The 27,750-nt window shown below is 43.7% G+C and overlaps 1 protein-coding gene across 2 annotated transcripts in view; it reads left to right on the top strand.

The window, feature by feature from the left end:
• The first annotated feature begins 4,150 nt into the window (after positions 1–4,150).
• The window catches only part of PTH1R (parathyroid hormone 1 receptor), a 631,389-nt gene continuing 607,789 nt past the window's right edge, over positions 4,151–27,750 (top strand). For both annotated transcript variants that reach the window (XM_086941074.1, XM_086941073.1), the window contains exon 1: positions 4,151–5,867. In XM_086941074.1, the coding sequence (XP_086797200.1) occupies positions 5,793–5,867 (75 nt within the window). In that variant the 5' untranslated portion in view covers positions 4,151–5,792. The remainder of the gene's footprint in view (positions 5,868–27,750) is intronic.

Here is a 27,750-nt window from a genome sequence, read left to right as displayed (position 1 = left end):
CCACACTTATGACGGCCAAAAGAGGTACAGAACTTGGGTGGCAGAGTGAGCTAAAGAATGGTGATGGATTAAACCCAGATCTTTTAACTGGGTGTGAGTGTTTGATTGATTCAGGTGCTCTGTCCATCACCACCCCCTTTTGTACCGCTTTTGGCCACCATAAGTGTGGCAGGGTATGCTCAGACGTGAGTCCCTTGCTCACTTTGCCACTGGATTCAAGCAAGCCGAGCTGAAGACGGCAGGAATGCCAGAAACCGGTCCTCGGAAGCTTGTTTCCAGTCCAGGGAAGACATGGCTTGGTAGTTCGGGCTGGACTGTTCCCATGAGGCACAGGGTCAGACTGATTTGCATATAGCCATGTCTGAACCGGGGTGGCAGAGTGGGCTAAAGAACGGTGATGGATTAAACCCAGATCTTTTGACTGGGTGTGAGTGTTTGATTGATTCAGATGCTCCGTATATCACCATCCCCTTTTGTACAGGATCTAAAAGAAGCAGGTACCCAAAAAAAAACAAGAAGATTCTGAAATGTCCTTAAGTGGGGTAGTGATGGGATTCCGGATAAACCCCCAAACTGGGTGGCTCAAGATGAATGGGTGGCCTACTTTAAACCCCAATGCGCTAAGGATCCGGATCCTAGCACAATCATGGAGATTCAGCACATATTCCCCTTGGAAGATGTGTTTAATCTTGGAGAGGTTCTTATTGCCCTAGACCTGGTGGTTCCTGGTAGAGCACCGGGTATAGATGGTGTCCCTGCAGACACTTTTTTGTATGAAAAATAAACTGCGGCCAGGTACATATTGCTCCTAGCAAATGCCTTAGCAGGAGGAGCACCTATCCCTAAATCTTGGAACGGGGCTGAAATTATACCCGTGTTCAAGAAGGGAGATAAATCGCTACCTGGGAATTATCGCCCAATCAGCCTGATTGACACTGTGCAAAAGGTCTTCGGTAGGTTATTTTTAAACAAGGTCTTAGAGTGGGAACAGGATACGAACATCCTATCCCACCTGCAGTCAGGATTCAGATCGTCTATCAGCACAGTTGACCAAGTGTTACACTTTGCTATGTTGTACTGGAAAACGGTACTAATAGGCGGGGGTAGCTTATATGCTGCCTTTATAGATCTTTGGGCAGCATTTGATCTTGTTCCCGTCCTATTTTGTGGAGCGTACTCAAAGATATGGGAATGCCGATGACCCTCCTTACTCTAATCATCAGATTACATGAGCAATATTTTGCCCAGATTAGATGGGGGCGCCCAGGAAATGTTACACCCCAGTTTCCTGTGGAACGAGGGGTTAGACAAGGCTGTGTCCTTCTACCAACTCTATTTTCCATGTACATCAATGATGTGGCAAGTCAGCTGATAGAATCAAATATTTACGCCCCTATTCTTGCAGGAAAGAAAATTCCCATTTTAATGTTTGCCGACGACTGTTTGATCATTGCAAAAACCCCGAGTGGGTTGCAAAAGGCTTAGGATTTTTTGAAAACTTTTGCACCGCTCGAGGTCTAGAGGTGAATGTTTTAACACCTTCGACGCTCATGACGAGCTCAGCTCGTCATGAGGTACACCTCTCGTACACTCATGACGAGCTGAGCTCGTCATGAACAATGGGAAACACAATAAATCAGCACAGGGGGGGAAAAGCCTTAGCAGCCATGGTGTTAAAATCTAAATGTATGTCTTTTAATGAATCGAAATCCTTCAAGGGTACTGTAATTATGAATGAATTGCCACTTGAGAAGGTCCAAGCTTTTAACTATTTGGGTGTTTGTATTCAGCACGATCTTTCCTGGAAGCTACAGACTGAGCTGGTGACCCTTAAACATTGTCAGCTTACTGGAGCTTTGAGACAGGAGCATTCTAGGTCACTTGCCAAGCCAATAGCCCCGGCATTAACAGTGTACAATGGAAAAGTTGTGAGCTCTGTTTTACATGGTGTCGAAATTTGGGGATTCGAGAATCTACAGAAATTGTCATCTTCAGAAAACTTTTTTTTGAGAAATCTTACTAAGCTACCCCAGAGTACACCAATGTGTCCCTTACTATTTGACTTGGGTCTAAACCTAATTGCTTTACTTGCTTATTTACGCCCAGTTTAATACTGGAGACGATTATGGATAACACCTGCACTGAGAATATTTGCAAATGGGCTTATGGATATCACCAAATCTGACATTTTCCACAAGATAAAGTGGCTGTGTAAGATTGGAGAGACATTATTGAACCTAGGGTTTAATGAAATATGGGAAGATCCCACAAACGCCAGGTTCCCCCCCAAAAAAGCTTTAAAAATTATGTATTGGGAGGCTGTTGCCTCGAAAACTTTTAGGAAAACTGCTCCACTTTCACTGACTGGTACTTTTTTGGTGATCAAGGATCGGCCCAGATTCGAAGATTTTTGGGACTTCATTACACGAGCACGAGACCGAAAGCTCTATTTCCAACTTAGTATTGGTAGTATACCGGTTAGAGCATTTACCAACCGTTGGTCTAGTGGAGACAAAGTGGAGTGTCCTGGTTGTTTGTACCCCAAGGAAACTGTTGACCACTTACTGTTTGCTTGCCCTGTATATGCTACACCTCGCAGGGTGTGGCTAACTCCTATGTGCAAAAACTTGGGTACTAGGAGTGGGTTGGTGGCTTTTTTTTCCTAAGTTTGGACCCAGTGTATGCACTTTAGTTCCCCTGAAGTATACTGTATATGTAAATACTTGAATGAATTTACTATGTGAACTTACTTTTAACTCTATTTATTGTCTTACCCTGTGATGAATTGTATTATTTTATATGCTTTTATGACAACATTGGAATAAAGCTTGTTTGACTTGAACTGACTAATCCACCACTGAAATTACTTCATATGTCACCATATTAATTCACCACTAATCCTTGATGGGCTTCCTGAATAGCATGTGTCAACAAGTGCTATATAAATACAAACCTTTGTCCTCCTCTAACCTTCTGCTATCCTTCCAAATCCAATTACCTTACTAACCTATCCACCACTTAAAATGTACTTGCATGTTTCACTATACTAATTCAACACTAATCCTCTATGGGTCCCGGAGTAGCGTGATACTCACTGAAACAGCGCTTTGATGCCTCGTCAGGGGTAGTAAGCGCTATATAAATGCAATTACAATACAATACAATACAGTGAGCCCGGGACCCATGTCTGGGCATATCCAGCACACTTAGGAGGATAAAGCAAAAGACCCCTAAGTGTGCCAGGTATGCTCATATGTCAGTTCCGAGTTCACTGTGCCACTCGAGTCAAGCTAGCTTGACTGATGAGGATTGATGCCCCGGAACCGGTACCAGGATGCTTGTTTCCATTCCACAGAGGACCTGGCCTGGCAGTTCGGGCTGGACTGTTCCCATGAGGCACAGAGTCAAGACGGATTTTAATACGGCTTGGTCTAAATTGGGGTGGCTAAGTGAGCTAAAGACCGATGGATTTATTCCAGATCTCTTCACAGGGGGTGAATGCTTGATTTCCTCTGCATTCCGTCCACCCTCTGTGTGTCTATCGGATGTTCTTATATGGTTTTTATGCACATAAACGGGAAAAAATGTAATGACGATGATGAACTTTAATATTGTCTTCTGTGTTGGAATTTGGGAATCTGACAGGCAGTCCCAAGAGCAGAAGTGTGCACTCGCGCCTGCAATGTTCATGGCCATACAGCATCTATATTGAAAGGCCTCGCATTATCAAGCGGCTTTTATATGTAGTGTCATTCACTAAATATTGGCGGGACTCTACTTGGCACCGCGGTGGTTACTTTCTGCGAAGCCGTTTTAGCAGTTGCCAGCCCATGCGGTATTCTCTCCTGGTGTGTGTGGTTTGCTATAAACGTACTCCACCCAAACCAAATAAAAACACCCACTGCTGAATTGTACAAAAGGGGACATACTTTGTATGAGCTGGAAAAAACAGCCCAGTCATTTGCAGATGCCAGAGACGGCAACACTGCAATTTTCCAGCCGAGACTCAATGTATCATTAGGAGAGTTGAGGTCTGAGCAAGAAGGAGCAGGAGGGGCAGCGGTGGTGGTGGGTAAACATGGATTTCAGTGACTGGAGGTCACGTGCCCCGCAGCGACCGACCAATAGGATCCTGACCAGGCTGCCTTATACCTGCCTCTCGCCTCCGAGCCACACACATCCACTCAGACCTAGAGAGAGAGAGAGAAAGTGAGCGAGAGAGGGGGAGCCCAGAGCATCAGCAGCGAGAGTTTCTGACAGGAAACCCTCCTCTGCCTACGCTCCACAGAGGGTGCCTTTTCATAAAGCAGCTGAAGGCACCCATTCAGGACTGCGCTGTGCGCACCAAAACACGAGGAAACCTGCTCAGACCGAGCAAGCTGCAGCAGTCGTTGCCCTCTCTGCCCTGCTGCCGTCCTATTTATTTTGTCATCTTTTTTCTCTTGTATTTTATGTGAGCTGCAGCCTGCACACTTCTGTCGCGAAAAAGTGCATTTATTTTGTACATTCCTAGGTTACGTTCCAGCAAAGTTTGCCAACACTGTCCAAGGAAGCAAACTAACTTCCAGGAGGAAAAGAAGCAAAAACCGGGCGCAGTGGAGTATTTCGTCATCGTTGCAACTTCAAAACGGATCGTTGTTTCCAAAGGAACGCACGCGTGGACTTTGCTTTTAATTAAACAAACACGCCAGGCCTGGGGATGATGCCCTTATGACTCTGTGAAGGAACATAACAGGCAACCTAGCTGGGACGCAGACTGCGTGAATCAGAAGAGCTGGTGAACCCAATAAAGCTGAGCTGCAGAACTGGTCCTTCTGCTGTGATTGGCTGGTTCCAGGGTGTCCTGTATCTGTACACATCACTTCTCCCATCCCGGAAAGACTTCACATTCCATCCTATGTACAGAAGCAACAGCTTTCCGGATCTAGCGTCGTAACTGTCGACATGTTTCGGTCTAAACCAAAGTTGCATGATGCAGATGCTCTTAAGCTGGCTGTGGCATGCTTTTGTTGAGGTGCATCTCAGAAACCCAAGAAAAGCCAGTCCTGATGCGAATGCTCTCTGAACTTCCTTCAGCATTTACCCAGGCTTGCACCATCATCAACTGACTCTCAAACTTCGACGGCTCCGGTGTGTCTTTGTTTCCTCCACCATCCTGGCTCATTGTGGATCTGCGCCCCAAAACCTTTATCTGAGACAACTTGCGCGCTAGACTCTCGCAAGACACATCCTGCGCTAATGTTTGGGAAAGGAGGTCTGCGTGCGGAACTGGTGACTGACTACTGCTGAAAACCCCAGTTCCACATCATGCTTCATTCATCTTAAAATACAAATTCGCGCAACTATCTCCAAGTCCGAGCAACTAAACGTTATGTGACCAACCCTCCATCTCTTCTCTGCGGCATTTTGTGAAGTTTTGTACACCCGACCGCCTTGTAAAAAAAAAAAAACAGGAAACTTAGTAAGAGTTTTCGACATATGGATGTGATTTTGCTTCTCAGACGGGCGGCTAAACTTGAACAAGGGGGGCATGCAGCCGAGCACCGTCCAGTTTGCCGCTAATTAATTGTTTCCGAGACCTCCTTGTTGTCTTTCGGGTTTTACCGTTGGTGAAAAAGGCAAACTGGGTCCCAGAAATGAGAAAGAGAGGCAAGGGCTCGAGCTCCTTGTCCCACAGCCTGCCTGGCTCGCGGGCGCCTTAGAAGCGCGAGCGCAGACGACGTTGAGTGACTGTTCGGCCGAAGACGCCCCGTTCCTCGCGCGCGCCTGGATGCCGGTGTAGTCCCCTGGATATGGGCGCTTCTCTGGTCTCTCACAGCCTGCGGTTGATGCTCTTGTGTTCTGTCTTCAGCCCTCTCCATGCTATGGTGAGTCAACTCTCATTTCCTTTCCTCGTAGTTGCCCCGCGTTGCCCGGGGTCGGCTACGCTGCATGCGTGTTTATTTTGGTCGTTGGTGCCTTGCTGTGTAGCACGAGGGGCGCACGCGACTCGTGCGCAGTTTAGTATTCATTCACTCTCTGAGTTAATTAATTAATTTTGCGCCGCTCCGCTTTTTGTAAATGAAGCGCCTTGAAGACTTGTCTTTTCTGGAGTGAATGCAAAGAGCCTGAAATGCGTACATTGAGTTCGTTTTAATGAATGTGGTGTGCGCCTGCTTTGCAATATATCCACATACAATGCCGTCCACGCTCAGGGTCCTAGCGCCACGAAGCGCCTGCTTACTTTCAGCTAGCTACATCTTCGTACGTGGATGTGCAGTAGGTTTTGATTTGATGCGTGGAGGCAGCATCCGTGGTGTCGTCATTGATCTGGTTGCCTGCGTTCTTTGTGGGTTAGCCGTGGTGGACAATACCTAACGTAACCTGGCCAGTGCTTCAAATGGAAATATAGAAATGCAGAGGTTCACTATCTCAGAGTACCTGCTTACTACTGAGAAGTGCAGGTACTTTCCCATTAAATGTATGGCACAAGTGGTGAGAAGTGCAGGTACCGTTCCTTCCAAATTTAAAATAAAAAGTGCGGACACTCACAGCCCCTGAAAATGTACAGCACCAAACCTAGCACCACAAAGTAATTTAACTTTCCTTTGTGCTTTTTAGCAACTACGTTCCCTCTGCATGCTGTTGTCAAGGTAGCAAAGCTGTAGCAAGGATTTGGTGCCATTGATAAAATGATATGTTGAGACCCCCATCTCCATCATAGATGATGGTTCTGTTAGCAGTAAGTCGCCCCTCAAGTGTGAGTCTGTATGCTGCTACGTAGCATAGCCTCTATGTAGAATCTTCCCTGACAGAGCACCAGATATGAGAATGTTAGACTATTGCATTAGTTTTAAAAAGACATTTTTCATCAGATTTTTGACTGGTTTTCCAAGGGTCGCGGAAAACAGAACCAAGGACATACCATGCTCTGACATCTCTTTCCAAAAGGATTTTCTCGTTGGCTTTCTGCTCTTCCAAGTTTACACAGAAGCATGCCTCCAGCACATGGCGGGCAAGAATTTTACACACTGGAGAATATGGAAATATTTAACCCTGTCCTTTCCACCGTATGCCATGCATGCTGATTTTGAGTATGAAAGAATAAATACAACTGACAATTATTTGAATATGATGGTGTAAGCACTTTGTACTTGAAGAGCAATGCTTGTAATAGGAAGGTACAAACCTTCTTAGCAGGGGTGTATAACTTCAATGGGGACATTTTAGTCACTTCTCTGTAAAGGTGATTTGAGGTCAGTGTGAGATTACTGGGACTTTTTAGTAGAGGTACAGAGATTAACGCTCATGTACTTGCACGTTTTAGTAGAGTGGTTGTAGCTTTCAGTGGAAAGGTCTCTGCACTTCTCATTAGCTGTGCAATACTTTCAATAGCAGTGTTTTGACACTTCTCAGTAGGAATACCACCTTTCAGGGGGCTTGTATTGCTTTCAATTGGAAAGTGTAAGCACTTCACTAGAGAACTTTCATTCATGAGGTATCTGCACTACTCAGTAGGTGTGCAATGCTTATTGGAATGCATCACCAAGAGTGTTAAGCTTTAAATGGGAGATCATTCATTTTAAAGGGAGTGTCTCTCCACTTTGCAGTAGGTTTGGGATGATTTTAAACGGAAGGTATCAGCACTTTGATATTTTAAATGGGATGATATCTGCACTTCCTAGTAGGTGTGCAACACTTTTAAAATAAGTGTACCGGTGCTTATTAGTAGATCTTCTATTACTTCCAATGGGAAGATTTTGTCAACTCTCAGTCGGTGTGCAATGACTTTAATAGAGGTGTATATTGGCACTTTTCACTGAGAGCGCAACACTTTCAATGGAGTGTATCAACACTTGTCAGTAGGACTGCAATAATTTAAATAGGGGGTGTATCTCCCTTTCTCATTCGCTTTGTGATAATATTTCATTAGGAAGGTATCAGAGCTTTGCAGTATCGGTGCAGTATTCTCAATGAAGAGTACCTGCACTTCTCAGTACCTGTGCAATGCTTTCAAAGTGAGTGTACTGGCATTTCTAAGCAGAGCTGCTGGTGCTGTTACACTCAATGGATGATTGTGCAATTCTCAGTAAGTATGCAGTACTTGTAATGGGAGTGTGTTGGCACTTCTCAGTAAGAATGTGACACTTTCAGTGGGAGCGTACCTGCAGTATGCAGAAGAAGTGTGATATTTTCACTGAAAGAGTAGCTGCACTTCTCAGTAGGTGTTCAATGCTTTTAATAGTCATGTGTTGGCACTTCTCAGGAAGAGTGTGGCACTTTCAGTGGGAGCGTATCTGCGGTATGCAGAACAAGTGTGAAATTTTCACTCAGAGAGTATCTGCACTTCTCAGTAGGTGTACGATGCTTTTAATAGGCATGCATTGGCACTTTTCAGTAAGAGTGTGACACTTATAATGGGAGCGTATCTGTATTTGTCAGTAGGAGGAGAGCAATAACTGTAATGGGAGTACATCTGCATTGCTCAATAGGCGTGTGATGCTTTAATGGGAGCGCATCTGCAGTATGCAGAAGAGGTGTGATATTTTCCCTGAGAGAGTATCTGCACTTTTTAGTAGGTTTACGATCATTTTACTAGACATGTGTTGGCACTTCTCAGTTAGAGTGTGACACTTTCAGTGAGAGCGTGTCTGCAGTATGTAGAAGAGGTTTGATATTTTCACTGAGAGAGTAGCTGCACTTCTCAGTAGGTGTGCAATGCTTTTAATGGGCATGTGTTGGCACTTCTCAGTAAGAGTGTGACACTTTTAATGGGAGCGTATCTGTATTTGTCAGTAGGAGGAGAGCAATAACTGTAATGGGAGTGCATCTGCATTGCTCAATAGGCGTGTGATGCTTTAATGGGAGCGTATCTGCGGTATGCAGAAGAGGTGTGATATTTTCCATGAGTGAGTATCTGCACTTCTCAGTAGGTGTACGATGCTTTTACTAGACATGTGTTCACAATTCTCAGCAAGAGTGTGACACTTTCAGTGAGAGCGTGTCTGCAGTATGCAGAAGAGGTATGATATTTTGCCTGAGAGAGTATCTGCACTTCTCAGTAGGTTTACGATGCTTTTACTAGACATGTGTTCGCAATTCTCAGTAAGAGTGTGACACTTTCAGTGAGAGCGTGTCTGCAGTTTGCAGAAGAGGTTTGATATTTTCCCTGAGAGAGTATCTGCACTTCTCAGTAGGTGTACGATGCTTTTAATAGGCATGCATTGGCAATTTTCAGTAAGAGTGTGGCACTTTCAGTGGGAGCGTATCTGCGGTATGCAGAACAAGTGTGATATTTTCACTCAGAGAGTATCTGCACTTCTCAGTGGGTGTACGATGCTTTTAATAGGCATGCATTGGCACTTCTCAGTAAGAGTGTGACAATTATAATGGGAGCGTGTCTGCAGCATGCAGAAGAAATTTGATATTTTCTCTGAGAGAGTAGCTGCACTTCTCAGGTGTGCAATGCTTTTAATGGGCATGTGTTGGCACTTCTCAGTAAGAGTGTGACACTTTTAATGGGAGCGTATCTGTATTTGTCAGTAGGAGGAGTGCAATAACTGTAATGGGAGTGCATCTGCATTGCTCAATAGGTGTGTGATGCTTTAATGAGAGCGTATCTGCGGTTTGCATAAGAGGTGTGATATTTTTACTGAGAGAGTATCTGCACTTCTCAGTAGGCATACAATGCTTTTAATAGGCGTGTGTTGGCACTTCTCAGTAAGAATGTGACACGCTCAATGGGAGAGTACTGCTTCAGTATGCAGAAGAGGTGTGATATTTTCACTGAGAGAGTATCTGCACTTCTCAGCAGGCATGCAATGCTTTTAATAGGCGTGTGTTGGCACTTCACAGTAAGAATGTGACACGCTCAATGGGAGAGTACTGCTTCAGTATGCAAAAGAGGTGTGATATTTTCACTGAGAGAGTATCTGCACTTCTCAGTAGGCGTGCAATGCTTTTAATAGGCATGTGTTGACACTTTTTTCAGAGATTGCCAATTTTAGTAGGAGTGGAATACCTTTGATGGGAAGGCGCCTCCACTCTTTACAAGGTGAACAGCATCTTCAAAGTGAGTATATTTTCACTTCTCTGTAGAGGTGCTGTTCCTTTTAAAGCGAGGGTGCCCGCACTTCTCAGGAGTTGTACCCTACTTTCAAAAGGGGGTGTGGGGACGCACTTTAAAGCAGAAAGCAGCTAGTTAACATATTGGGAACGTGCGTATGTATCTTTATTCCAGCAGAGAGTGTATGGTTAGTCATAGCCTAAAGAGAAGCATTGCTCTGTACATGGTAATGTGATAATTAGAGAATTGCCTCTAGAGAAAGGCTGCATACAAGTTTACAGATACAGCGCGTAGTCTTGCTTGGTAGCTTTGCACAAATCGACTGATTAATCGCTGGAAAAGTATCCTTGAGTACACACAATAGAATCTGCTTGCATACATCACAATAATGTCTCGAGGTCCTCTTCGAGCGGCAGACGCGTTATATAAAGCATTTACAGCACATCAAAGTATAATAGATGTAACATGACGCATCCATCACAGAGGACACGTCGGCCTTGCACAGTGGCCAACGGCCTTGAAACACGCCAGTGCACCTAACCGATCCCAGCTGGCTCCGCATGTCTCCCTACTCGCCCAGCCAAATCTTTTACTAGTCCTGGGCCAGAGAGAGCGCGGCTCTCGCTAAGGCTCGGGCTAGGTAGCCAAAATAGAATGTGTTGATATTTTGAGCACTCGTGTGCAGGACGCATGGTCCGCTGCTATCACATTCCACAAGGGAGGTTTTTCAGCGGGTTAAACCTCCACCCTGACTGCGCCCTGCAAGCTCCTGCGTCGTTTCCCAGAGCCCAGACCTTAGTTCCCATTTTCACCGAGGAGGAGCCTGGAGCTGGCTGCTTCTAAAACTGTACTTCTGTAAAATTAGGCATGGATGTGTTTGCTTACTCACCAATTTACGTCTCAGATTGGGAAGTTTGAAACTGTCACGGATAGCTACCGGAAAGTCTCAGTATATAATGATGAAGGCTGGAAGCACGTGGCGCGTTGTTACCTTAGAATTATGTATGCGTGTTTGCATGCATGTATGTGTGTTTGTGTAATATGTGTATGTGTGTAGAGTGCTGTCTGAGATATGGATCGATTTATCAGTTCTACATGGCACTTCTTAAACCTGCTCTGTAAAGTAGCCAACTGCTGGTAGTGTTTTGTTGTGGCTGTGTGGGATATGGAATACCACACGCACTATGGAGACATTGTGACATGACATCTGCCGGTGAGAGCTATACTGGGACAGTAGGCAGGGAGAGTAGGGAATCTGAGATAGTAGGGCAGACCAGAGAGATTGGGGGCTTTCGGACAGACCATGTAAGGGTCTGGTGGTGGATGGGAAGATGGTGCGAAGGGCTCGGAGGTTAGAGACAGGCGGTGTGATGGGTAAATCCAGGCACGTAACAACACAGTTATGGGTGATTTAGAGCCCACTGAGAGGCAATATGAAGAGTTGAGAGCAAATGGACAAGCCATAGGAAGGGCTTTATCACAAAAGTAGTGTGAGGAGGCAGGGGTGCATGTGCAGGCATGCGATGATCAAAGAGTACATGGACACACTGCGCGAGATGTTGGAGAGATGCACGGACAATTCAAAATTTGCAAACATTCGTGACAAGAATTTTCAATTCTATTAAGGACTAGGAGGCGAGGATTATGCTAGTCTCATTTCTAAATAAAGAAATGAGACTAGCATAATCGGAGCCTCCTGTCCTGAAATAGAATTTGGGTAGTGCATATGGTCAGACGTGCAGAGCTGTGGTTCATTGACCCAGAATGTGCGAAGCATGAGGCTCCAAGGGCACAACATGTCGAGGATGTGGCTCATAAATGCGGTTTAAATTGCTTGTGGATGGTGGGCGGTGAGTGTGAGAAAAGTGGCACAAGCATACACACTTGTGAGCTGAGTTGCATTTACCAAAATGTGCACAACTGTGTACGTACACACACAATATGAGGAGCTTGAAGCACATGCACTGTGAGGAGCTTGAGACACATTTAGGGCTTGCATGCGGAGCTAGGTGTGAATGAACCGTGTGAAGAGCTTGCAACACACAAACAGTCAGCACGAGAGCTGGGTACACATGAATCATACAAAGAGCTTGCAACACACGCACTGCTAGCGTGAGGAGCTAGGTGCGCATGAACTGTAAGAGGAGCGGGCAACATGTGCACAGCTAGCATGAAGATTTAGGTGCACATGAACCATGTGAAAAGCTTGAGACACATGCACAGCCAGCATAAAGTGTTAGGTGTGCATGAACCTTGTGAAAAGCTTGAGACATGCGCGCTGCCAGTGTGAGGAACTAGGTGCTCATGAACTGTAAGAGGAGCTTTTGACATGTGCGCAGCCAGCATGAAGAGTTAGGTGCACATGACAAGTGTGAAGAGCTTGCGACACATGCATAGCCAGGATGAGAAGCTAGCTGCACATGAATCTTGTGAAGAGCTTGTAACACATCTACAGCTAGCGTGAGGAGCTAGGTGCTCATGAACCGTATTAGGAGCTTGCAACATGTGCACTTACAGCATGAAGAGCTGGATGCACAAAAACCATGTAAAGGGCTTGCAACACAAGCACAACCAGTGTAAGGAGCTAGGTACACATGAACCATGTGCAGCGCTTGAGACACATGCACAGTCAGTGTGAAGAGCTAGGTACACATGAACCATGTGAAGAGTGTGAGACACATGCATAGCCAGCATGATGAGTTAGGTGCCCATGAATCGTGTGAAGAGCTTGAGCCACATGGTTGTAGCCTTATGGCTGGATCAGTCATCCTCGACTCTGGGGAGCCGGGTTCGAGTCTCGGCAGGGACGGTCAACATCCTTTGATTCTGGGCAAATCACGTAATCTCCCCGTGCCTAACAAAACAAATAAAATGCATGTGTTCATCTGTAATGCAACTGATGCTCATGTAAAGCTCTCTCATACATTTGGGTTAAGTTCACGCTATATAAAGCTCTGGGAAAAAAGAAGAGAGGAGCTAGGTGCACATGAACCAGTTGAAGAGCTTGATACACAGGCACAGTCAGCGTGAGGAGCTAGGTGCACATGAACCGTGTGAAGAACATGAGTGTCATGCACAGTCAGCATGAGGAGCTAGGTGCACATGAAGCATGTGAAAATCTTGAGACACATGTACATCCAGCAGGAGTAGCTAGGTGCACACGAACCATGTGAATGGCTTGATACACAGGCACAGCCAGCATGAGGAGCTAGATGCACATGAACCATGTGAAGGGCTTGAGACACATTCAAAGTCAGTGTGAGGAACTAGAAGCACTTGAACCGTGTGAAGAGCTTCAGGCACTTGCACGGTCAGCGTGAGGAGCTAGATGCACATGAACCATGTGAAGAGATTTATATGCATGCATAGCCAGCATGAGAAGCTAGGTGCACGTGAACCGTGTGAAGAGCTTGAGACACATGCACATCAGCATGAGGAGCTAGGTGCAAGTGAACCGTGTGAAGAGCGTGAGAGACATGCACAGTCAGCGTGAGGAGCTAGGTGCACATGAAGCATGTGAAAATTTTGAGACACTTGTACATCCAGCATGAGTAGCTAGGGGCTTAAGTCGCATTCACAGCCAGCATGAGGAGAAAGATGCACATGAACTATGTGAAGAGCTCGCAACACATGCACTGCCACTGTGAGAAGCTATGAGCACATGAAGCGTGGGATGAATTTGAAACATGTGCACAGCCAACGTGAGGCGCTAGGTGCACATGAGCCGTGTGAAGAGCTTAAGATACATGCACCGTCAGAGTGAGGAGGTAGATGCACATGAACCATGTGAAGAGCTCGCAACCCATGCACTGTCAGTGTGAGGAGCTAGGAGCACATGTAGCATGGGAATAGTTTGAAACATGTGCAATGACAACGTGAGTAGCTAGGTGCATATGAGCCTTGTGAAGAGCTTAAGACGCGTGCACCGTCAGAGTGAGGAGCTAGGTGCACATGAACCGTTGGCAGAGCTTGAGACACATGCACAGCCAGCGTGAGGAGGAGGGTGCACATGAACCATTTGAAGAACTTGGGACATGTGCTCAAACTGTGAAAAAATGGGGGTATATGGACAGGAAGTTAAAGGAATGTGAAGCACTAGCAACAACTAGAATATGGTGAGTAGAAGGAGTGAAAAGTTTGCTGCCGGTGGACCAGTGCTTAATTTGTAAAATGTGAAGTTCCAGGGCCCTGACCCTGAGGCAACTGCAGCTTGCACCACCCATCACACTTGTCATCGCTGCAAAAAAAACTACCAACCATCTCTCTTGCATGTAAATGCGACAGTTCAGATTATTGCAGGTCCCCAAAGGTAAAGGAATGGCTGGGGAGGAAGGTATTAGCAATTCTTTTAATGTATATTGATTTCCAAAATAACTGTTCTACTGCTCATCTCTAAATTACATAAGCAGCGCCTCCTTGTGGCAGACTGCCCTAAGTGTGGTGTTGACAATTAGGTGCCGGTGCTGAGCACCGGTAACTAATTAGGTGCTGGAGCTCAGCACCGGAAAGCACCTGCTCAAATTAAGCACTGCGGTGGACATAGTGAAATTCTTGAGGCATTTTGATAGACTGGGTGAAGTTTGAAAGTAGGGTACACGGACAGGGAGTCTGAGCAGCTTTCATTACATGGAGACAATGTCAACTACTTGAGGTACGTGGACTTTGTATGACGTTTGAGGCACCTAGACAGTGAGGTGATCAAAGCCCATTTAGACATTGTGGCTAGGGGCCGATGAACAGACAGTGTGAGAAGCATGTGGTTCTTGGAGAAACTGAATTTCTTGATGCACATTGACAGGCAGTGTGTGGGGATTTAGGCACATTCACAGTTTAGGGGGGTTTGGTGCCAGGGACAGAGCTCACACATTTCTGGCACAGGTGCTGTGTCTGGCATTTGAGGCACATAGTCAGGCAGTGGGGAGCCTAAAACTCTCACCAAACGCCCTGTGGAGCTAGGGGAAAATTAATCGAGTATGGAAGGAGCTTGTGGCACATGGACTGATTAGGAAGTGCTTTGGGACACTGCTGGACAGCACAGTGAGCCTGGTTTTCACTGTAGATCACTATTCCATAAAGATATTCTGCTTTCCTCATCCTTGGGTGCTCAAGGTAAAGCAGCTAGAAGAGCTGCATTCAAGATGTGTTCTTGGAGAAAACTATCCTGTTCATGTGAAATTTTTACCTTCTATGCGACGCAATGAGTTGACACAAACTACTGTTAATAGCACAGTATGAAACAAGCATTAGCAAAGCCAATAGGTCTTGCATCAGCTGCTTTGTTTTCTCATTGTTTTTGCAAACATTTAGCATGGGGGGGGGGGGGGGGAGGCACCAGCCCACTGCTAACATTAAAAAAACAGATACAATCTAAAATATTTTTTGGTCTCAAAAAGCAGGCGTTTAGGGAATTGTTCCGTGTAAAAGAGCAAAATGCTTTGTCCCACAATGCAGGTAGACACTGGATAAAGTGGATTAATCCATTTCCCCATACTGATTGATGTAGTGAGAGGAAGATACATTTGATTGACACAACAACAGGCCCATGGATGAAGAGGATTGGCTGAAACCTCCTTTAAGTAAATACATTAACACATTATACACATAATTTTAGTAAAATCAAAAGGTCTTGGCTAGCATCATGCATACAACTATTACATGTAAGATTAATAAAAAAAAATTGGATAATTTCGCAATGTGAAATCCTTGACTTATTCTGACCCAGCATTCTCAACCAAGAACACAGTTATACACTTGGGTAATTTTGGAACTAAACTGGATACTCGTGATTAAACGTTTATTTCCATCTGGTTTTTAATTGGGACATTAAGAATTATTTGGATGTCCGAAACAGATGTGAAAAGGAAAAGGACGAGCTGGGATATATATATATATATATATATATATATATATATATATATATATATATATATATATATCAATTTACAAGAAGCTCCTGCTGGCAAACCAAACGCTTAAAGAAGTGGCTCGTACCCGGCGGAGCAGCCGGAAACAATATCACAGCAGAAAACGGCGTACCAACGAGCACTTAGAGGAACAAAACACGGGAGTCAGGTCAAGGTTCCAGAGCAAAGGGTTTATAAATCCATAAACCTCGTGACGCGTTTCGCGCTTAGAAAGCGCTTGTTCACAAGCGCTTTCTAAGCGCGAAACGCGTCACGAGGTTTATGGATTAATAAACCCTTTGCTCTGGAACCTTGACCTGACTCCCGTGTTTTGTTCCTCTAAGTGCTCGTTGGTACGCCGTTTTCTGCTGTGATATATATATATATATATATATATATATATATATATATATATATATATATATATATATATATGTATATATATATATATATATATATGTATATATATATATATATATATATATATATAAATAATACGTCGTCACTACCAACTGCTTTCCTGCACAGAAAATGATGATGAGCAGACCCAAAGTTTCTGGTGCAAACTTTAAAGTGCTTTTATTGTGCCCAGCATGTCCGGCATTATATATATAAATATTTTATGCTCGCTCTAGTCGTAAAAGATAATGGAGACAGTGCCCAAATGCCGTGGTAGTGAAGAAAGTTTGTAATCTGAGTAACAGGTCCAATAAAGTATGTCTAGTGTATAAGCTACATGCAGTCTTTTTGCAGGACAAGGGTATTGCTATCTTGAGCTCTGGTGTCGAACTTTGCTGAAACCTTGAGATATTTTGCTTTTCAGTTCGTTTCTAATGTATGATGAACTGGACTTTCATCTCTGCAAATGTAATACCACTGCCTTAGTTTATAATTTATAGGTGGCTTATCATTGCAAAATGACTCTGACATCAAACAGATTAAGTGCATCTAGTATGCCTGTTAGGTATAGGGAGAGCCACTAGAATTACGTGGCAATGGAGTACAAAATCATGTGATAGGGTAAACTGAATTATGGTATACTCTGGGGGGGAAATAATAAAGTTGATATTATTACAAAAATAAATTTAAATGGAAAATACAAATTTAAACTAATTCAAAATAATAATAATTCTATAACTAAAAAATAAATGTTAAAGCAGAGTAGCTTATCAAATTGGATGTTTAATAAATAATTAATACAAAATATATAAAATACATTTATAATTATCTTTAAAATTCATTTTAAACAGCCCCAAGCTCACAATATTTTATACATAAATAATATTTAGTCATTTGTTATTAAATATAATTGGCTTTAATAATTTTAATTACTTTTAGTATTTTTATTAATGTTTACAAGTTTTATTTATTTCAAACTAAGATAAAAGAATAAACCATTAATTAAATAATTAATTTAAAAATAATTTGAAATTGAATATACATCTCATATCTGTATATATATAATGTGAGTGTACATATCTATTTATACACACACACATATATATAATTGTTATTCAAATTTTTTTTTTTTATTTAATAAGATTTCCTATGATTTTTTATTTCTAGTCCCTTTGTCAGTTATTTTCAATTGTAGTGTGTTAGTTACAGTATCTGTGAGTGGCCATGTGTCATTCTTCACTTACTCCAAGGCTGTAGTGCTTGCAGTACATTATGACTCTTTCTGGTCCTTTTCCTCTTTTGTAACTTTAGAGGTGCAGTATTTGATAGCAGTAGGTTTACTGTTTTGTGGATAGGTGTTTGTTTTTTCATGTCCCTCCCTCAACCCCTTCTTCCTCCTAACTAATCAACTCCCATTTAGTAGTAATGATTTCCCATTTTCCAGACATTCCTCTAGGTTCCAGGCATATTTGCTACTAACCATTATACATACGTACTTGGAGACCTCGGCAACTGGGGCTGAGAACTCTGCATTTAAAATACATGAGATACAGAGGTGGAAATCTCCACATATAAATTTATGAATAGCAGTGCTTAATATGAGCCAGTGATTTCCAGTCCTTGGTACCAGCACATACTTGTCAGCAATGGCACAAGTGACAGTCCACCACATCATGGCGCTATTTGTCAAATTTTGAGATGAGCACAAAAACAGTATTTAATATACATGAATATTGATTAAAAATGAATAGCATCTGTCCCTCACACCATTATGATAGTTTTGAGTGGTCTGAAATAGTTGAATTGTCACAGTTCTAGCAGTGCGATGGTTAGTACTTTCATTTCTTCTGTCATTGGCAGCACTGGCAGGGGCAATGAGTGGTGCAGACTGCAGTGGTCTAATAAGAAGGGCCCTGGCACTTATTATACTTTTTTTTTTAATTAAGCACTGATGAATAGTGTTTTGTAGTACTTGAGTAGTGGTATGTAATACTGTTAAACGTGCAGCTAAATCCAGTTTGTAAATAACCCATCTACTTTCAAATAAATATGGGTCAGCATAAGAGATAAAAGTGTTTGTCTAAGATCACACCAGACATCAAAAGGGAGAAGCCAATCTTTTCAGCTCTGAAGACTGTGCCTAATCTAGGCGAGGAATGCCTCAACCACATATTGTCAGCCTGGAACATTGTCAATGCAAACCAAGTAATCAAAGGGAGCAGAAACATTCCACAGATGCATAAACAGAGACCAAAGCGCTCTGGTTCTTTTTTTGTATGAAATACATCAGATCATTGTGCGGTTTTTCCCCTTTCATTTTCCGAGCTCCCTTGCAAATGTCAGCAAATGATTGAGTTACAGTTGCAATTCAATAAAAATGATTTAAGTTTCTGTATGTTGGGTATCTTGGTCTTGGGCAGTAGCACCAACATACTAAGACTGAAGTAGAACAATTTTCGGATGCACTAGTTCAGCAATTGGCATGTGTTTTAGAGATGACAGTCTGTCTTGTCTCGATTTTTAAAATTACACAGAGTGTACTTATAAGAACAGAAAAAAACTAGATTTGTAGGGAAAAAAGGGGATTTCATTTGATAGCTGAGCCTGACCTGAGAAAACGTCAAATCTCTGATCATGTTGTGCCTTATAGATGTTCTCTGGGACATATTTATGGCCTAGTCTTGCAGCTCAGCAAGCCACCCTGCTGCTCTCCACTGTGTGACAGGGAAAGGACAGGAATGCACAGTATTGAAGTCAGTTTGTGCATTCCTGCCTTTTCCTCTGCGTTGCCGTCATTTTGGCTCCCTAGCACCAGGGCTTAAAGTGGGCCGGGTCTCGCCGGTGCGGTGCTGAATACCTACAGTTTTTTAAAGGGGGGCTCGAAACGGGTCTCTATCGGGCTCTGTTTTGTGCCCTGGCACCGGCGGCCCGTTTTTTTACGGACTGCTGTGACAGAAGGCACATAGATGTGCGCATGCTCACACTGCTCACTTCTCACTAGTGGAGAAGTTACAGCATGACGTCATGCCAGGTGAGTGTTGTAGGGGAGGGGAAATCCATTAAAAAGAGAGTCATTTTCTCTCTGGATTTCCCTTCTCTTTTTGAAACGCAGGAGCGGCAAGTGCGACTTGGAGTCACCAGGGCTTTAAGTGGAAGATTTTTCAACATTGTATACAAGCCATAGTTGCTGATTATTTATTTTATGCAACTAACAACCATTGACAAAGCAAACAGTACTGATTTGTTGTAGGTATGATGTTTTTGTTGTATCATATATCTGGATGCAATGACAGGAACAGCAAAATACAAGTTGGGCGGTACACTATGCTAAGCACAGATTTTTAGCTTACGTGTTTTTAAGCCACACCCTTACACTGGCACCGCCCCTTTGAGAGACCCCCCAGTTTTTTATCCCACTTAAAGCTCTGCCTAGCACCAAGGTGCACGCATGCCGGCATTACAAGGAGGATTTTTTTTGTGCAGGAAGTGGCATCTTCCTTCACAAAAACAAACCCATTGGGCTTTTTTCTCTTTCTATGTCTGCTGCAGAATGCAGCAGACATAGAAAGATGAGAAAACAGGGAAAAATAAACACATTTCTCCTTGTTATGCTTCACCTGATGAGGTGTAGGTTGTTGGTGTATCCCCAGGTCTACCACTTGTGGTAAATCTGTGAATGCATCAAAATCCATGGATGCTGCGTGGGAACACCCACACCATGCACTTGGAAATGCCTCCCTGGTACAGAGTAATGCAACACATTGATTTGTGCTGCGTTGCATTACTCGAGATTTATGAAGCCACGTAGGTCATGCAAGAGGGATGCAGAGGGCCTGGTAAATATTTTCCTCGGTATTTTTTATAGTGATTCTATTTATTGCACTTCAGTAACTACATTTCAGCAGTGAAGAAAAATGCTCATGTGATGGACAGAGCGCACACAGATAAGTAGCAAGGCCATTCTTCCCTTTCTCGCGTACCTAGCACACCCATTGTTGCTTGGAAGGTTTGTAAACATTGGTACCCACGTGTAGAAGGTTTGGTGGAACCGTATTCCTATTAGTGACGATCAATTCAACAGCGGGATATGATAGCTACTAGCGAAGATGGTATATTTAATCTTCTTAGGGGAAAACCTAGATGAAAAGCGCTCTAGGTAGGTTCTGTAGACATTCCTGCGCCTGAGACAGTGACGTCATCTGTTGTGTGCCTGATGTGGAAAACCACTTTAAAGTGTAACAATGGAATCGAGATACGCACACCAACACGTAAACCTCTAGCCGGGGGAATTCTGCCAATGACGTCATGTAAGCGTACCCCGAAGCTGACTCAAAGCGTGCCCGAGAGGGACAGCTAATGACTTCCTTTCTGCACAGCGTTACCTTCCCCTAACACAATGCCGAGTTGCAATGTAATTGTTGGTAGCTCAGTGGGCTGGTAACAGGTTATAGTTGCTGTTTTTACTGTGCAGGACGGAGATCGGACCTCCAGCACGACCAACAAACCCTGGGGCATATTATCAAAGGGGTTTATCTCCGCTTTTTTGGCTTTAAACGCCAAGAAAGATAAAATTATCTCCCTATTACCTAGCTGTCGCTAACACCAGTTAGCAACAGCTAGTAGGAGATAGCGACCATCTTGGGCCCCACTTTGCATGTCAGTGATATTTATCACTAATGACATGCAAAGTGGGCGTGCCAAGATGTTAGCGACTGTAAACAGTCGCTAACATCGCTATCTCCTATTACCAACTTTTGGAGAAATTCGCGCTAAGCGCGAATATCTCCAAAAGCTAACACCTGCCCTGAGCAATTCTTAGCCATGTTATCCAATGGGAGGTGGATAACATGGCTAAGAGCATTAGCTCGGTAATGCATGAATATCGCGGACTTTTCAGAGATATTCATGCATTGCGGCCGATTTTTATTGCATTTGCGATAAACCTTGGTAATACCAAGGTTTATCTGCTATACAAATCGCCGCAGCTCAGCTGTAAATTTTTGTCTCTAACCAAGCAATAGCGATAATTATCGCTATTGCTTGGTAATATGCCCTTCTATCTTTTGTGTGACCCTGATAAAAGGAGTACCATTGAGGTGGATAAAATAGACGATTTGTTAATCGTGAGTCACAGTTCTGCCTAAATTGTCTGTTACACAGATTGTCATATTGTGGAAAAGAAAGGTGATATCTGTGCAGTTAGGGACACGCCCTTTCGGATTCCGAGAGCTCCAGCGGTATTAGCAGCACAATCTGGGCATGCCTGTCAAAGAAAAGAAGGCTCCGTTGGTTAATGAGCCTGCTGCAAAGTACTGACTGCAGAGCTCAGATATGAATCCCCGAAAAAAATCAGCATTCTAAAGCATTCTGTGTTGACAGAGCGGACCGTATTAAGCTGGGCAAATGAAACGCTGGATTGTTTTTTAAAGAATGTGGTGCTTGCAAAACGGCCGGAGCAAGCGCTAGACAAAAAAAATACATTAATAAATAAATAAACCAATGCTTTTTCACAGATTTCTCCGACGTGAACCCAGTGGGTGTTTAGCTCCTTTAACCCCTTCGCTGCAGCGGGAATTCCGCCGCAGCGCTAAGGGGGCGGGGGGCAGAGCGGCGCTCTCATGCTCGTGACGGAGCCGCTCCATCACGAGCCACGGTTGAGCTGTGCTCATGACGGAGCGGTTCCGTCATGGCCCCGCCCGCTCAATGGAACGTTCAGCGCAGGTGCGCCGAGCGGGCCATGACGGAACCGCTCTGTCATGAGCACAGCTCAACCGAGGCTCATGACGGAGCGGCTCCGTCATGAGCATAGAAGGGGTTAAATTGGCTCAAACCCTCTGTCCTTTCTACTTGAAGTAGACACACTGTTGAGCCAGATGTTAATGTTCTCCAAACCGGGTTGCTAGCGATAGAACAACTACATTATGAAATGAATGAGCCCTCACAATGTCCTAATTCTATATAGAGTGCTTAGAATAATGAAAGGGGGAGCCAAGATTGGAACAAACGTTTTCTGGGCGGATATATGACAGCTTTGATACAATGAAATATTTAATTGAGTCGGTTTCCTTGTAAGCCTGGCCCTCCTAGCTGTTGTTCTCCTAAACCTTGGGTCTGACTGCAGTTTCTATCAATAAAGTGTTGCAGATTTGCAACTAAAACACATAACCCGCATCCGTAGCAAATAATGTAAAATGTGCTAAATTGGGCTCGTGCGCTTTTTTTGACAGGACGAAAGTGACCAAGAAATCAATTATTGTACATTGGTTGTTGGTCAGGCTGATGTTCTCAGTGAAGAGGAGGGGGAATGTTTTTCTTCTGCATGAGACCTGTCATTATCAGTCTTGTGATGTTCCCATATCTCTGCCTGCTAAACATCTTCATGAAAATGGCTCCTTAGGGAGGCTCTTGTTCCAAATTGACCATCCTAGCATTCTTCCCATGATGCTTTTGGATTAAGGTCTATGCAGAACTATAAATAAAACTAAAATGATTAATGGAAGATGTCTGTTCAATTCCTTGCCTAAGAAACCACATGAATGTTTGGATGTGTTTCTTTTTATGATTACACCGAGCCAAGGTTCTGTAATGCTTCATTAGAGATAAGTCAATATATGGCAAGGTCGTAAAACCGAGATCCCTTCCAGGATCAGCCATGTTTTTTTCTAGTGCTGAGAATTTAAGCCAAATCGCAAGCTTACAAAGACCTTTTCTGACTGAGGGCTTCTTGAAATATAGGTTCCTTCACTGCACTGCGCGGCTTCTGGCACCAGTTTTACGCCTCTCATTCTCCATGTTGAACTGCATGAGTGAGTACAAATGCAACAAGAAACAAAGTTTGCTTTTCATGTAGTGCTCACTGTGCATCAAAGTAGCTATTTCCAATTTCAGAGGAGGCATAGCCAATGTTGTCATCCAATGAAGGGGCTTGTCGTGTTCCTCAGGGGCTGCTTGTGCAGCGCTTGAACAGCTTCCTCATTCAGGAAGGCAAGCCTGCCATCTCACACGGTGCCGCAGGGTTACCCGTGATGCCATGCCTTATCACACGGCCACATGATGAATAGGCACAGTCGCACATTGTACTGGAAAACCTTAAACAGAAGGGGTTTCCATCTCAGGTGTAATTGCTCTGTGCATCTGTACTCCAATTAAAACTCCTTAGAACATGGAAAGTGGCACCAGATGTGATCCTTAGTGCTGTTCGGGAGGGGGGTAGCTGCAGCTGTTTAGGCAGAGTAGGGGATCCAAAGTCCCATTCTCCATGGCCCCACCCACTACTGAAGCCACTGCCCCTTCTCTGTGTACACTGTAGGGTGGTAGGTCAGAGACTATGTGAACAGGTGGACGGGCCACACGTTCCATTCCTGCAGTACGGAAAGACTTGCGAAGCTATGAATAAGTGGAGGGTTATATGTACACCTGAATTGAGGAATGAACATAATTAGATATAATATTGTATGGAGAAAATGCTCTTCAGACCATTTACTCCTACTAAATTATAGATGACTACAATTTTTCCACATTATGCAAAATAATTGCTGCAATCACATGACAAAGATCCTGTCTCCTTACATCTTTACCCTTTGGAACCATCAGATAGCCTTCAATCTGTTAGAAACAAACTAGTGGGCCTTGCTCAATAGCAACCTGGGCATTACATAGTGGTCAAAACTGCCACCAGGAGGGCTTACAACTACTCTGTGAACACAGAAAATCCATTGTGTTGATCATCTGGAAGCTCACGCCAGCTTCCAGGACGCTGTTATCAATACCGGGCTGCGTTCCGCAAATGCATTCGATCCCGCCTTCCCAATGTGCGATCTGCACTAGCTTAAAAAAATGGCAGACACAAGCCTCTGGACCTGTATAGAGGGAATATGCCAGACGGAGAGGGAATTATATTAAAATTCCAGTCCATGATATTTATGTCCATCATTGGTTTGAGATACTTTCTCTCTCAGTTACTAAAGGACCAGTAAAGTCTCAGTACATCCCTCAATTTCATCCACTTCCATTGATTTACCACATTGTTTCCAACTGCATCAGCCTGGAGACTAAAGCTTAGCTATGCACACACCAATATTATGGAACTGATTTGCCGTGCAAAACATGGCAAGCACCAAACTTGAAGAAGCTAAAAACATTCTCCTCCCTAAATATTTTTAAACCTCTGTAAACTCTAACACCCACCCACCCAACCCAGTCTCCTTTGTGCTGGGAATGTGTTCAGGTAATGTTAATGCTCACAGGGCTCTATTGCTTTTTTCTGTCTTTGTGCAACCCAACAAAAGCGCCTCAAGATGATTATGTTTGTGGAGCATGCAACGCACGAATAGTGAATATGGATCAATAATGCATGCATGTGGAACCAGGAACATAGCTATCAATATTGAAGCTGGTTCAGTGCCACCAGTGTGTCGGTAGGTGATCTGCCAACTGAATCCCAGTTATAGCTGTTGTTTCCTACCCGACCGAGGGTTCAGGCGCCCGTTTTCCTAACTTGGAGTAGGCATGTGACATGCCTGCCTCACCACTGTATGGGACGACAGGGAAAGTACTTCAGATGTAATGCATTCACATGGGATTGCTAAATATATAGTCAATGAACAATTGACTGAGCTCTTTGAACATGCAAATGCACACTTGGTTTATGCAATGTGCAGACTAATCAACACTGCGGGCAGGATTCATCAACATTTAGTATCGGTGCATAGCCACAAAAAGTGACACAAACTGACAGAGAGTGTTGATAAACCTTTTAGTCCTGCGAAAAACTGTTTTTACACGTAAAGTACAACATATAGTGCTTTATGCTCTTTTCCATTACTTTGAATCAATGGGCATACCATGGGTGCCCATTGATTCAAAGTACCATCAATGTGCCTTCCTACATTACCATTCATTGGAGCATATGTACAAACCCCTATCGCCACTCAAACATCACTTTTTGTGACGTTCCTGTGGCAATAGGGGGTTAGCCTTATTTACAAGGCAGCATTAAATCACCTATTGTGGCTTGACACTGCTTTGTAAATAGGGACCCCTTCTAAGCTATGCTTAGCATGAAGGGGAAGGGCAAATGATGTTGAGGTGGGCGTCCCATCGCAACACCCATTGATTCTGACGCTACCTCCTATTTACAAGGGAGGCGTAAATAGGAGGCAGCACAAGAATTAAGACCTGGTCTTAACCTGGCAAAGGGAGGAGAAATGAAAAGATCGCTCCTCGTTTTTGCTGTTTCCATGTGAGCTGCACCGTGCAACACACATGAAAACAGCAAAAGGCCAATATTGTTTATGTGCAGGAACGTCCCCCTTCCTGCATATAACCAGTCATTTAAAAAATGCTGTGTTGCAACTTCTGTGTGTATGCAGCACACACAGAAGTTACAAAACAGCATTTCAAGATTGTTTACGTGCAGGAAGGGGACCTTTCCTGTACATAAACAATCTTCCCCTGAATGAAGACACCATTGCACTATAGGTGCAAGGGTGCCTGCATTGGCACTACACTGCTAAGTAAAGCACCAGCTCAGGAGCAAATGTAAGGCTGCTCCATATTCTTGTAAATATAGTGCAGCCCTGCGTTTTAGAAGCGGCTGAGCGTGTCGTTAAGCCAAGGAGGCTAATGAAACGCTCTGCCTCTACCCTTGTACATATTCCCCATGGTTTTATAAGCAAAGCCCTATCTTCTAGCACTGGTAGGAAGTACTTTACTGCAAAAATACTGCCTAATTGATTACAGAGTCTAGCTAGAAGAAATATTTTAATTTCTTCTAACTTCTCAACATTTTAATGTGTGGTGCACTTCACAGCACGCATAGAATGTGAGAAACGTTCTGGACTATGTATAAGCATATTATTTTGTACTGAAGATTGCCCTTCCAGTACAAAATCTATGCTAGACATCATACACACACCTTTGCACTGTGATGTAAAGAATTGTGCCTGGCTTTAGGCAGTTTGTTTAAGCACTAGCTCAGGGAATGACACAACAGGAGCAACGCTGTGCTTCCCTCTTCCACAGTGCAACACAGCAACTTTGTTTGCTGCACTGCCTTGCACAACATTTAAATAAGACTGCCACTACATCAGTGCTTAATTTGAGCAGGTGGTTTCCGGGGCTCGGCACCCACTCTTAATTGCCAGCACCGGAACTTATGACATTCTGCCACATGGTGGGCTGTTTATCTGATTTAGAGTGAGCACAACAGCAGTTGTTTACTCCCTCTGACCTATCAATAATTCCACATTATTTACTTGGACGCACCTATATGCAATGAAACAGTGAGTTTGGCTGGTTTGGTCATTCACGTATATTTGTTACTCTATGAGTATTTCCTGCATGAAGTACGGAAGGCAAACTTTTCTTAGCTGTTTTAAATCCCTGGCTGTAAATCAAAGCAATCTAAAAACACGTTGTTTAGTGGTGTCTAAAGTTTTTTCCAATTGTCCCTTTTCCATTTGGGACTTGGACATGCTAGGCTGATATTATGCTCAGAATTTCCCTTGCTTGCCATTCTATTATGTAATTTTATATAGTTAAACTGCTGCTTGTCTGTAGTGACCTTCTTTATGAAATGAGTCCTCATTCTAGGGTATCATCCTAATCTTTCACATCCCCAAGTTTTCCCAGTGACTGCCTTCTAATGCTACTGTCCGTATATCCAAGTGCCCATTTCTTACAGACCCAATGTCTGTATTATTCGGTCAGCGTTTCCTATCTTATTGTCAGTGCCTTTTTATTAGTACTGGGTAAAATTTCTTTTATGTGGGTGTTGTTTCATATAATTTTGTTAATTTTGCATTATGCTTATTACACGAAAGCCCGAAAAGCATGCTATCACGGCATGTTGCACAATTATGCACCTCTGGGGCAGAAATGCAGCAAAAGTGTGGGAAGAAGGTGAACAACCAGATGCGAGTGGCTGCTGTTAGTGGCACTTGTGGTTGTTGGGCTGTTTGTTTGTTTTTTTGCGCAAAATGTATCTTTGCATCAGTTTTTGTGCTAAAACATAGTGGCAGTTAATGGTATTGCATTTCAAGAAATGACAATTCATTTTTTTTCAGATATGTTGTGTAATTAAGAAAAAACTAAATTGTAAAAATGTCACTCACTCCTTATGTATCAGAGTGTCACGTAGCTCCAGTCATCTGAAGTCGCAGCTCAGTGTCACTGTTTCCGGTGTCACTGTTAGTATCTCCTTGTACCAGTCTCATGTGCCTCTCAGTGGTTTCGTTTTTTCTGACTTGAGTGCCTTTGCTGTCCCAGTGTACATGTGTCCCTGTCTCGACAGTCAATCTTTCTGTTCAACCAAAAGGGTGTCTATGTGTTATTGCATTCCTGGTCCCAGCAGAACTCTCCCAGTTCAGTGCCTTTCCTGTCCCAGTGCCACAGTCTTCCCGT

The sequence above is a fragment of the Lissotriton vulgaris genome, chromosome 10 (genome assembly GCF_964263255.1).
Source record: "Lissotriton vulgaris chromosome 10, aLisVul1.2, whole genome shotgun sequence".
Classification (NCBI taxonomy): domain Eukaryota; kingdom Metazoa; phylum Chordata; class Amphibia; order Caudata; family Salamandridae; genus Lissotriton; species Lissotriton vulgaris.
The sequence above is the reverse complement of the archived record's forward strand: the minus strand, read 5'-3'. Positions and strand labels throughout refer to the sequence as shown.